This window comes from Staurois parvus, unplaced genomic scaffold (genome assembly GCF_062004578.1).
Source record: "Staurois parvus isolate SC_StPar_1 unplaced genomic scaffold, SC_StPar_1.0 ptg000544l, whole genome shotgun sequence".
NCBI classification, from domain to species: Eukaryota; Metazoa; Chordata; class Amphibia; order Anura; family Ranidae; genus Staurois; species Staurois parvus.
The window spans coordinates 4912017-4925230 of NW_028318340.1; the positions used below are offsets into that span (position 1 = coordinate 4912017).

A 13214-nucleotide genomic window follows, 5' to 3' on the forward strand; every position below is an offset into this window, starting at 1 on the left:
TTGTACTCACTTCCCATTTGAAAATGAAAATCAATCATTCATAAAGTTCCTGGTGCAGGCAGAGCGCTGTACTACATTATCCCCATGCAGCCAGGAAGAAGAAATCTGCTTTTCTAATGAGCAGTACTGAAGTCAGGGGACTGGAAATGTAATTAGAGACTTGAGAGGAATTATGAGTTTTAAACTAGACCTACATTTTTCTAATTAAAAAACTCACAAAATGGTAACTCCTTGAGTTCTCGTATTATTAGGCGATGCACCCAAACTATTGGATCAGCATTGCCTCCCTATAAAATAAAGGACCACTATTAAAATAATATATTCTGATAACAGCTTGTTGTAAATATCTGTAATGATAATATCCAGCATATTATTTTTTTCTTTTCATTTCACATGCATTTATTAATTTTCTTTGCATTTATATGCAAACCAAGCTGTTCAGCAAAAGCAACAGTTTTAGGGTTGGGACAAACCATATAACACAGACAAGGGTTCAGGCTTACTTTCATCTTTATGGCTTAAAGTGGTTATAAAGGCAAATAGTTTTTTTACCTTAAATTATTGCATTCTCTGCAATACTGTAAAACAAGTCTCACTATGCGTTGCCCTCCTCCCCTCAATACTTCTTTGTGTCCTCTCACAATCCTGCACTGTGCCCATCTGCAACAGCGCTGTGCTCTCTGCTGGTCTCACAGGACAGATTGAGAGCAGCCGGAGCCATTGGCTGCATCCATGGGCAGCCACGTTTCTGTGCTGTGAGTAGGCTTCCAGCACAGTGACCAAGCTGTCAAAGTCACTCTCTCCTAATGATTGATAGTCAATGGGACAAACTCCCAGTTATGTGATCACTGAGACAAAATCATAGTGGTTCTGTGATCGTCCGATCCTTCCCACTCCCCAGCATAAAGACCCATTGAATGGGGACGCTAAAGCTGGATGGAAAGCTGTTAAAGTACACATTGTTAAAGTAAGCCTGTCGAGGTTAAAGAGAAGTTTGGATTTTTTTTTAAACCCTTACTTACCTAGGTGAATGCAGCATCGATCTGATGCTGCATCTGTCCCCCGCCGGCTCTAACAGTGAGAACTAAGTGATCAGACACCACTGATCGCTCAGTTCTCATTGCCGCTCTGAGCAGAGAGCAGTGACTGTTAAAATTAATGAAAAAAACCTTTGGCCAATCACCTGCAATGAATAAAATCAATGATAATATTCCTAAATGGAAATTAAACACAAATAAATGATGCTGCTGCTATGTCCCCATATGATCACACCACATATGTATACCAATAAACAATAAAAATCCGGGACAGCGCTACATACACAATAGTATAATCCTCATATGTAAAATTCCTTCTCAATGTCCATATATTTCGATCAATCCCATCCGGGTGCACAAAACTGGTAATTGTGATAACAGCACTTTGTGAGATACCGCCACCATCAGCCTCTCACATGATATGTAAGACCTACTACACTTCGGTCTAATTGCACCTTTAACCTTTTTGTCCCTGGGTTATGGGGATTGTCTTCCTGATGGGATACACTGTTCGCTGGTACAGACCAATGGTTTGCATATGTAGAAAGATAAACTAACATAGTGTATTCAAAATTAACTAAATTTATTGAAAAATATAAAAAAATTAAAAACACACTCACAAATGTAGTGCACTATCCTGGTGCACCACAGACTAAAACCATAAATGTACACAATTCCTCTACAGAAATGCAATCACTGCTCCCCCCCCCCAGTGCTAAATGGAAGGGATGGAAGCGTCTGGCTCAGGCTCTCTGCAGCTTGCTGAGAGGCGGAGCCAGGTGCTGGTCCAGGCTCCTGGGTGGGTCCTGATCATATGGTAGCAATCTTTCCCCAGCTTGGGCCAGCTGAGTGAGGTCAGCCTGCTGTTGGCTGAAAACAGGTCACAGGAGTGCAGAATGAACTGCACTCTTGTGATCAACAGGAGAGGTACAGCCAAAAGAGCTTTGACTATACTTCTCCTTTCACAAAATAACAGTTGCACACAGCTTTATAAAGACCTGTCCATCGGACCGAAGCTGAAACTTCATACTGTAGCAGAGCTCCCACCAACAGATCCTATTTGGTTCCTCAGTCTGGTGGATAGCAGGACCCCCTACTGACCACTTTAGTTCTTCCTGCTGATCCCCAGTCTCTACAAGGTAGTGATGTAGGGGTCAGCAGGAGGAACCTTAGCAGCCAGTGGGCACATCTGTTAAGTGTGCCATAAGATCTGTGCCATGAACTGTATTACAGAAAGATATTTCAGCAAACAGGACACTGGACAGGTTAGGATAAGGCCTCTTGCACTGATATATGAGCATAAGACATTCCTGGCAAAAAAACACAAGGATGGGCTGTATAGTAATTGCAAGTATTCATGCGTATTTGCAAGCGTGCACACATGAGCAGGAAGTGTGGCATTTGCGTGTATTTGCACGTATTTGTGAGTATACACAAAAAAAATACTGACCGGCGACTCAGATTTCTGTATTTTTTTTTACTGCTGAATACACAGAGCATGTTTGCTGGTCTATGTGCACAGGCACATTGAAAATAATGGCCAGCATTTAGATCAGTTAAAAAAAAAAAACGCCTGTATGCTTGACAACTGAGCGTTTTCAGGCAGCAGTTTGCAAGAGGCCTAACACTGTCTTTACCACAGTGTAATGCTATCATACTACTTGACAGGGCCACTTTAACCACTTGCCAACCGCGCTATAGCCAAATGACGGCTACAGCGCGGTTGTCCAGTTCTGGGAGGGTGTCATATGACGTCCTCCCAGAATGCGTTCTCCTATCCTACGGAAACAGCTGATCACGTGATGTGGTAAAAGGCCAATCACAGCAGCCTTTTACCATGTGATCAACTGTGTCCAGTAAATGCAGTTGCCGGTTATCAGCTGTACTTTCCTCACGCTATCACAGCGTGAGGAAAGTACTGCCGATAACCTGCAATTGTCAGAGGACGGATCGGCACCGATCATCAGGGCACTGATTATTAGTGCCCTGATGATCAGTGCCCAGCAGTGCCACCCACCTGTGCCCATCAGTGCCCAGAAGTGCCACCCACCTGTGCCTAGCAGTGCCACCCACCTGTGCCCATCAGTGCCACCCATCAGTGCTACCCAGCAGTGCAACCAATCAGTGCCAGTAGTCAGTGCAACTGTCAGGGACCCCAGGCTTTACCGTGGCGCGTGGGTCTGCGCATACGCGGTATGCTGGGGTGCACTAGTGTGCGGGCACTAGGACCTGGGCGCCCGCGACGGCAACGGTGGTCACGCATGCGCACTTGTGATCGCGAATGATCAAAATCGTTCGCGATCGGCACCAATGAAAGCGCAGGGCGCCCTATTTAAACAGGCTCTGACTGTGCTCAAATTGCCGTATGGTCTTTTCCTGTATCCTGTGTTCCTGAGAGATTGCCTTGTTGCCGACCCTGCCTGACCCTGATTCGTTGACTATCTCCTGCTCTGATCCCTGGCTTGTCTGACCATTCTCCTGTTTAATCCTGTACGTTTGATCTCCTGTTATTGAACCTGGCCTGTGACCCGTTTATCCTTCTGCCTGCCGCTTGTACCGTCCTGCCTCCACTGTTACTGACCTGGCCTGTCTGACTTCCCTCACTCCGCCTTCTCACATCAGACTCTCACCTGCTACGTACCACCGGCAAGTGCTTCTACCACAGCTGGTTGCACCCAGGGGCCGCGACCTGGTTTCGGCCTGCTCCAAGTCCATCCCCACCATCAGGGGCTCTGGTGAACAAGCAGGTCGAGGCTTAGATTCCACGCCCTGGGGAATCCCGGTCTGTGGAACGCTAGAGGCTACCACCGGTTGGTCCTTAACAGCAACCCATCAGTGCTGCTCATCAGTGCCACCTATCAGTGCCCATCAATGCCGCCTATCAGTGCCCATCAGTGCTGCCTATCCGTGCCACCTTATCAGTGCCGCCCATCAGTGTTGCCTATCAGTGCCCATCAATGCAGCCTATCAGTGCAGTCTCATCAACGCACATCAGTGAAGGAGAAAAATTACCTGTTTGCTAAATTTTATAATAGAAACAAAGTAGAAAAAAGTTTTTTCCAATTTTTTGCTTTTTTTTTGTTTATAGCGCAAAAAATAAAATGCCCAGCGGCAATTAAATACCATCAAAAGAAAGCTCTATTTGTGTGAACAAAAGGTTAAAAACTTCATATGGGTAAAGTGCTGCATGACCGCGCAATTGTCATTGTGAGAGCTCTGAAAGCTGAAAAATGGCCTGGTCAGGAAGGGGGTGTAAGTTCCCGGTAGGCAAGTGGTTAAAGAGTATCTAAACCCAAGAACAAAAATGCATATGCTTTCTCTTTTTATAAGCTTTGCACCTTTTTTCACCTAACGATCCTGCCAGTAACACACTTCCTGTCATATAATGATAACACTCACTTTATTCTGTCAATGAGCAGTGTTGTCACCCTAGGGCAGGGCTACAGAACACCACCTACCCCGGTCCTCTTTTCTGTAATATGTGTGTGTGCGTGGGGGGGGGGGGGTTCTGTACTGCACAGAGAGAACTGGGAACTCTGCTAACTGATAACAGTTAGAGGCAGAAAGCACGTGATGTTGTCATTGGTTAAATCCTTCTGGAAATATTAGTTGCTTGGCTAAATGTTAAGCTGATTATACACCATGCAATTTGATTGTACATCCTCCAACAACTCTGTAGTGTATGTGCCTATGTCATTGGATACAAATTGTAGGGATCGTGTAGGTTTGTCATTTTTTTTAACATAGCTTCAGTCAATTTAAAGGAGATTACAAAATCAGAATTTAATATGTACAGTCACCCTTAGTTGTTTGGCTTCAATACTTTTAGTCGCTGACCTGGAACAACCATGAAACAGTGAAATCTGAGTGAAGTCAGAAATCCTGATCTGCCACGCAATTAGCATTTTCAGAGGTGAAGGCTAGTAATGCCAGCTACATGTTTTTCTTAAAACACAGTGGCTAAATGGTCAGCACTTCTCTCTGGCAATACTGACCTGTTGGTTCGAATCCCAACCACAGCACCACCTGCCTGACGTTTGCATGTTCTCCCTGTGCCTGTGTGGGTTTCCTCTTGGTACTCCGGTTTCCTCCCACACTCCATACACATGCTGGTAGGTTAATTGGCTCCTGTCTAAATTGGCTCTAGTATGTGTATGTATGAATGTAAGTTGGGGACCTTAGATCGTACACCCCTTGATTGTTAGGGACTGATGTGAATGCACAATATATATGTAAAGTGCTGCGTAAATTGATGGCGCTATATATGTACCTGTAATAAATAAACTTAGTAGAGTTGACCATTAAATAAGCCAAAAGCGCAAATAAAAACGGCTCCACATTACTGCTGGTGTGTTTGAAGAAAAAAGTTGAATACTTTTTGGGCTCTCTATCTTAAATGTATTTTACCTTTAAAGTGGAACTAAACCCCCAGAAATACTTATCTCCACCTTATAGCCATGTGTCAGCTGCTCTCATCTTCTCTCCGGCCACTGCTGGATACCAGGTTTTCTGCCTCTTGATTGGCTGGTGGGGGAATGACATCATGAGCATATGAGCCAGTCATTCCAGCACAGCCAGAGTGTGTCGGGAATGCACCCAGAGCAGGCAGGTAAGTGTTGTTCCAAAAGAGACTTAACATGTCTCTTATACCACAAGGAGCTCCCTGCTCATTATGGTAGAAGAACGCCTAATAAAAATAATTAAAGATGATGTGCATTTTTATCACATGTAGAATGATCTGGTTTACAGTACATGAGCTTTTTAAAACTGCTGCCACAACAATCTGCAGTCATGGAGGATGTCACAATGTGGCCATGGAGGTATTGAATTGAAATGCTGCTTTCTATTATTATACACTTTTATTATATTAAAGTATTATATTTTCTAATTTTATAGGAGCATATGATCCAAAATGAGGTGTCCATTCTAAGAAGAGTGAAACATCCCAATATTGTGCTGCTCATTGAGGAGATGGATATGCCAAATGAGCTGTATCTGGTAATGGAACTAGTAAAGGTCAGTAGATAACAAGTGTTTTCTGTGCTGCGTGTACAAATGACTGATTCATATTAGTGTAGGTCACTTGGAGCTGGTGTCATAGCTTGTTTGCTCGCTCATGCCTGTCTGTATATGTTTCTCAGTTATTACACCATAGTCACTCATTTCACACAGGCCGGATCTGTTTTTCTCAGCAGGCGAACCCATCCACTGATCCCCTGCTGAGCTGAGTGGAGCTGCACTGATGTGCACTGATCTATGTGTATTGCAGTGCCATTTATTTTGAATCATACCCCAGCTTACTGTAGCAGGCAACGCACCTGCACTATAGCAGATCATAATGTGCATTGTGGTGTTATGCAATAAAAAATCATGCCCAATTTTTTTATGTGTTATGCTGCACAGAAAATTTGTTAAAATTCTACAACATTGTGGTTGCTTAAAGCAGAGTTCCACCAGGAAAAAAAAAATTAAAAGCAGCTACAAAAACTGTAGCTGCTGACTTTTAAAATACAGCCACTTACCTTTCCCTTGGTCCATTGGTGTCCTGACAACCGCTGGTTTCACCGGCCGTCTTTTCTCCCTGGCGCCGGCATCTTCAGTGTGGGCACCCGGCTGTGACAGTTTGTGGCTTCACAGCCGGGTGCCCACTACTTAAGAAGCGCTGAGCTTTGTGAATGGCCCCGTAGTCTTCTGGGACCTGTCACGTGTCCCAGAAGACTACGGGGAGGGATGGTAGGAGGACAACGTCCGATTCCGATCACCTAGGTGATCGGACCAGAAGTGGGAGCGGGTACTTGTCAAGTTTGGGTACCCGCACCCCACAGGTGCCAATCCTTAATGGGGAGCGATGGACAAAGGCTTAAAGCGGAACTTCCCCTTTTGGGTGAAGCTCCACTTTAAACAGCAAATGTTACCCAAAGTTCATACGATATTTGGTGGGACCCTAGGATAAATGTGGAGCATTTTTAGTAATTAGTTGACTACATTTAAGATTACTTCTAGTGATCTAGTGTTGGCTGCAATCAGTCAGCAATAGATCACTAAAGCAGTGATCTACTGCTGCAGAGAGAGGCTGGATAAAGCTGCTTCCACTGTACTGGAGCCTTCATTCTATCAGCAAGTGCCATACGATCATTTCACTTCTGATGTAAACAAAGTGTGTAAGTTGTTCCACCCTATGTTTACAATGCTTGCTGTTAGTGTTTCTATGGAGCGATCGGTAGCAGAAGCAAAAGTCCAAGAACTGATTGAGTAGCTAGGCTTAATGCCTAGTCTCAGTGACAGCCAGGAGTTCCATTGCCAAAGCCATCTGGAGCCACTGTTGCTGAGCATGCATCCTGCTGTGCTGCAGACCTTATTGAAGGTCTGGAGCTTGAATTTATTACATTTAGGATTTAGGCATGGTTCACACTAGTCCGATTTCTGATGCAACTTGGGTTGCTCAGAATTGCATGACAATGGGATTAGTATTGTGTTCAATGGTGGCTGTTCACATCAATGCAGCACAACTGCAATGCGAGTTTGGGGAAAAGTCCTGTGCTACTTTGGTGTGATGCAGTGCGATTTTGAGACCCATAGACTTGAATGGAGACATGTCAAAAACACATATACAAGTGTTTTTATTTCACAAAGGATTTATTAAAGTTTTCAAAAAATTAAGTGAGCAATTAGTTGCACAACATGGAAAAATTCCCATTATCGCAGCAAAGTACACTAGCGGAAATTAGCTACATAGTACAACAAATTAGCAGCGGTACTGACTATAACAGAAGGATCAGGTGTAGTGCACTGGCTAACTGGGGTTGCTCTTCACTGGCAATACTCGGCGCCTCAAAGAGAGGGAAAAGGGGAGGATCCAGCGGCGATTGTGGAAGCTCCAAAACAAAAAGAGAAGAAGGAGAAAAAATGTGGGATAGATGCGACTAAGGTCTGCAAAGAGGACCAGGAGAAGAACAATAGACTGAGAAAGGAGTAGAGGAAATGTGCCTGGGTGTCAAGGTCCTACCTTTTCCCAGAGACTGTGCGGCTTCATGTACTGGCGTCCATCTTGGGTTTCTGCAGAGCATGGTGGGAGCCTTTTATGCCTTCAGGTCTCTGAGGTCCATCCCCCAGAGGGGTGTGGCTGAGTACATATAAGCCTGTGATCCGCACATGCTCTTTGCACTTGTGTCTTGTGTCTTGGTGTTGCTGCAGCTCTGTGTATACTCTCGTGACTCTTCTGGTATTCTGACTCAGCTTGTGACTAGACCATTCTCTGTGTTTTCCTTTTATCTGACCTTCCGTTGCTGAACCCGGCCCGTGACCTGTGATTCTTGTCTACTGTTCTGTACCGTTTTGTCCTGTTGTTGTCGACACGGCCTGCCTGACTACGCTATTGTCATTCCTACCTGCTACACGCCATTGGCGACGGCCATTACCGCAGATGGGGTGTCCCGGGGGCCGCGACCTGGTTCCTGGCTGCGTCAAGTCCATCCCCACCATCAGGGGCCCTGGTTAAGGGCAGCCTGGGACTTAGACTCCACGCCCTGAGGGACTTCGGTCTGTTGGTGGTGGTTGTCGTCAGTCAGTGCGTTACCCTGCCACTAGGCCTACCTGTCCGTTCCACAGCCCTGCCCTGACATTACACAAGTGCCATGAATCCTGACGGTGCAGGTATGCCTTCGCTTCCAATGTTGGTCGCCAGACTGGATCAGCATGATCTCATGTTGGATCAGTTCGCTCAGGCATTGCAAACTCTGCTTGCACGCACCGCGCACCAGTCTGACTTCTCCACTTGGGGAGCAGATTTTGGCGGCTCAAACTGACGCTCCTCCCGAGAGACCGGAGGGTAGATGTTTTGTACCCGAGGGGTTGCGCACCCATCTGCTGCGTACCTACCATAACTCCAAAACTGCCGGGCATCCGGGGAGGAACCAGTTGGCTTGGGTCGCCTCTCGATTATTCTGGTGGCCAACTCTCCGTGCCGACATCACCTCTTATGTAGCGGCATGTTCGATCTGTGCCCAGAATAAATCTCCACGGCATCTTCCAATGGGTCTTCTGCAACCCATTCCCAATGGGGAGCATCCTTGGTCACACCTGGGCATGGACTTTATTGTAGATCTCCTTGTGTCTCGGGGTCATACGGCCATTCTCATGGTCGTCGATCGTTTTTCCAAAATGTACCATTGCATTCCACTCAAGAAATTACCAACAGCGCAAGAACTGGCCACGTTTTTTTCTAGGGAGATTTTTCGCCTGCATGGGTTGCCCAAGGTGATTGTCTCGGACCGTGGGAGTCAGTTCGTGTCCAGGTTCTGGCGCGCCTTCTGCTCCCAGTTGGGCATTAGGCTCTCCTTCTCTTCAGCCTACCACCCGCAGTCCAATGGGGCTGCGGAGTGTTCCAACCAGGCCTTGGAACAATTCCTTCGTTGTTATATCTCGGACCATCAGGACAATTGGGCCGATCATCTGCCTTGGGCAGAGTTTGCCAGGAACTCAGCTGTCAACTCCTCCTCCAGGATGTCTCCCTTCATGGCCAACTATGGGTTCCAACCTGCGGTATTACCTGAGAGGTTCTCACCACAGGACATTGGGTTTCTTGGGTTTCTGCAGAGCATGGTGGGAGCCTTTTATGCCTTCAGGTCTCTGAGGTCCATCCCCCAGAGGGGTGTGGCTGAGTACATATAAGCCTGTGATCCGCACATGCTCTTTGCACTTGTGTCTTGTGTCTTGGTGTTGCTACAGCTCTGTGTATACTCTCGTGACTCTTCTGGTATTCTGACTCAGCTTGTGACTAGACCATTCTCTGTGTTTTCCTTTGATCTGACCTTCCGTTGCTGAACCCGGCCGTGACCTGTGATTCTCGTCTACTGTTCTGTACCGTTTTGTCCCGTTGTTGTCAACCCGGCCTGCCTGACTACGTTATTGTCATTCCTACCAGCTACACGCCATTGGCGGTGGCCATTACCGCAGCCGGAGTGTCTCGGGGGCCGCGACCTGGTTCCTGGCTGCGTCAAGTTCATCCCCACCATCAGGGGCCCTGTTTAAGGGCAGCCTGGGACTTAGACTCCACGCCCTGAGGGACTTCGGTTTGTTGGTGGTGGTTGTCGTCAGTCAGTGCGTTACCCTGCCACTAGGCCTACCTGTCCGTTCCACAGCCCTGCCCTGACACTGGGAAAAAAGGGAGAATGAAAAAAAAAAATGGGAGGGGTCCAACCTTGTGGTCCAACAAAACGTCTATAGCTGGGAGTAGTTACATGGAAAGCAGGGTGCAGTCTAGGTTCACCTGAGCATTATATACAATCCAAAGATACCAAATTTTAAGGAACTTGATGTGTTCAATTTTTTCTTGGCTGAAATATTCTCCTCCTGGCCATAGTAGTAGTAGTAGTAGTAGTAGTAGTAGCAGCATACAAAACTTATCACAGTAGTGTGAACCAGGCCGTAATAAATTAAATCCTGGCGGGCCACTTGTTGGGGGTTTAGACAGTTTGTATTTTGTTATATTTTATAACAACATACTTAAATATTACTAGATTTAATGCTGGGATTATGTTTGAGGTCACACACACACTTATGTGCAGACCTTGTAACCTTGGTTCACATGCAATTTCATGCACGATAATGCGCTGTAAAACTGTACTAAACTTGGGTTTCCATGGTGGTCTGTAACCTTGTTGGGAAAATGCCCCGTCTTCCATTGACAGCGGTCATCAGAACAGAGAGTCAGGAGAAAGAGGACATCTGTTCAGTCAAAACCTTTCTTTTGGAAAAATTCTTCTCTTCCTTTCTTCTTTCAAAGTCATTAATAAAATCATAAATGAGGTTCTAACTATTCTGTACTATAGCCAAAAAGTTGCCCAGGTGACACTTAGACATTATTATAAACAACAAAAATTGAAGAAAAGTATTTTGTCATTCGGAGTAGCCAATCAGATTCTACAAATACGCATAAAATTACACATTCAAATACAGTATAGTCACAAACAGATATGAAGTATCAGGTATTATGCTCTGATTGTAGCATCACTGTTATTTATAGTTGCTTTCATCAAGTTAATGATGAAACATCTATTAATGGAACTCAAAGATTACCAGCCAAAAGCCATTTACAATTTACTATCCACCTAACTGTATTTAACAATTTACAGTCCATCAATGTTAAAGCGCAAACTTTGCATATGAATCACATTTCATCAGTCAATATTCTTGTTCAGAAAATGAATACATGTGTTTTACCCCATTTTTCACTTTGCTTTATTGACAGTGCATTCATTTTATATCTTACAGCAGCTTGTCTAAAAAAATGACAGTTGTTCCCTGCACTATTCTATGTGTAATTGAGTGACAAACACTGCCATCTAGTGGATTCCCATTGCATTACATGTTCTCTCTGAACAAGCAGGTGGTACTAATCATTGCTAGGCAATCTGGGACTAATTTCCAATGATGCTTCCATCTTCCTAGCACTATCCATATCACAGTATACACTAAATAATATTCATTAACCTATTTCATTTTTCATCCTCGTAAGAGTTCCCAGCCATATCAGATATTAGCAGAGCTTTGCAGGTTGACAGAGATCCTACTTATGCCTCAGGACCTAATCAGGCACAGATCCATGTGATATCATGTTACCAGCCATACACTTTCATCCTGCCTATTGCCAATGATCTCAAACATATCCGTTATGTCCCTCCCTTTCTGTTCACATCTATCACACCCTGGACTTACACATAAAACAGTGCTCGTATATCAATGCATGCAAAGCTTTGTCTTTTGAAGTGAAAGTTACTGGTCCTGGAATTAGGGGATCATTTAAATTCCTTTTGGAAAAACTAATGGTTACTGTTATGTGGCAAGCTGACATTCTAGATGCAAGCGGGGAAAGGCTGTATTCCATATGTGGAGATCTATACTCTATACTCGCTGCAGATATATCTGCCTTAAAGACCAGCCGTGCTAAGCCATTTTTATGTTGTGACCTTAAATACAAATATAATATTTTTCTGAGAGCCAGGTTTTCTATTGCCACAATCTGAGGACTCCAAAATGGAGACTCATAGGTTGAATCCATAGTACAGTGGTTTCCAAACTGTGGCCCTTTGCTTGCTTTTATCTGGCCCTTGGGGCACTATTTCATCTACTGATACAAACAATAGAGTATAATTCCCCCCATTTACACCAATAAAGGGAGCACAACTCCTGCCAATGACACCAACGATGGGGCACAATTCCTCCCAGTGACACAAATGATAGGGTCCAGTTACATCAATGATGGGGCACAATTCCTCCCAGTGACACAAATGATAGGGTCCAGTTACATCAATGATGGGGCACAATTCCTCCCAGTGACACAAATGATAGGGTCCAATTACATCAATGATGGGACACAATTCCTCCCAGTGACACAAATGATACAGTCCAATGACACCAATGAAGGGGGCACAACTCCTTCCAATGACACCAATGATGGGACACAATTCCTCCCAGTGACACAATTGATAGGGTCCAATAACATCAATGATGGGGCACAATTCCTCCCAGTAACACAAATGATACAGTTCAATGATATCAATGATGGGGCACAATTCCTCCCAGTGACACAAATGATACAGTCCAATGACATCCAATGTCCAATGACACTGACACCAAACAATGAGTCATTATTTTTTTTACACTGCCGTCGGGACCTTTTCTACTCCCACTGGCCGCAGTCAAGCCCTCATAAAGTCTGAAGGACAGTAAATTGGCCCTTTTTTAGAAGGTTTGGAGACCCCTGCCATAGTATATCCTGTATAATAATAGTAGATACTCCTTAGATACTCCTTAGATAGGCCTTTAAGTTATACTACTATCAGGGGCGGACTGACCATTCTGGTACTTGGGCACTGCCCAAGGGCCCGGGGTAAGTAGGGGGCCCCATGAGATGCCCCTGGTACCTTTCATAGGCTTTTTTGGGTGTGGTTTGAGTGTGGGCGAGGACACAGGGGCCCCATGATCCCCTATCGCCCGGGGCCCCATGAGTTGTCACTCCGCCCCTGACTACTATACTACAGACTCAGACTTGAGTTTGAGAACAGAGCTCTCTGCAGACAGACAAATGCAGTCATTGGTTTATATTCGACTCACCATAAAGCTTAGTTTCTATTCATCTTTCACAGCAACTGTCTGTGTTAACTTACAGCAACCAGT

The 13214-nt window shown here is 45.1% G+C and overlaps 1 protein-coding gene across 2 annotated transcripts in view; it reads left to right on the forward strand.

Moving 5' to 3' along the window:
* The window catches only part of DCLK1 (doublecortin like kinase 1), a 474120-nt gene that overhangs the window by 376119 nt on the left and 84787 nt on the right, over positions 1 to 13214 (forward strand). For both annotated transcript variants that reach the window (XM_089690856.1, XM_089690855.1), the window contains exon 10: positions 5934 to 6053. In XM_089690856.1, the coding sequence (XP_089546982.1) occupies positions 5934 to 6053 (120 nt within the window). The remainder of the gene's footprint in view (positions 1 to 5933; positions 6054 to 13214) is intronic.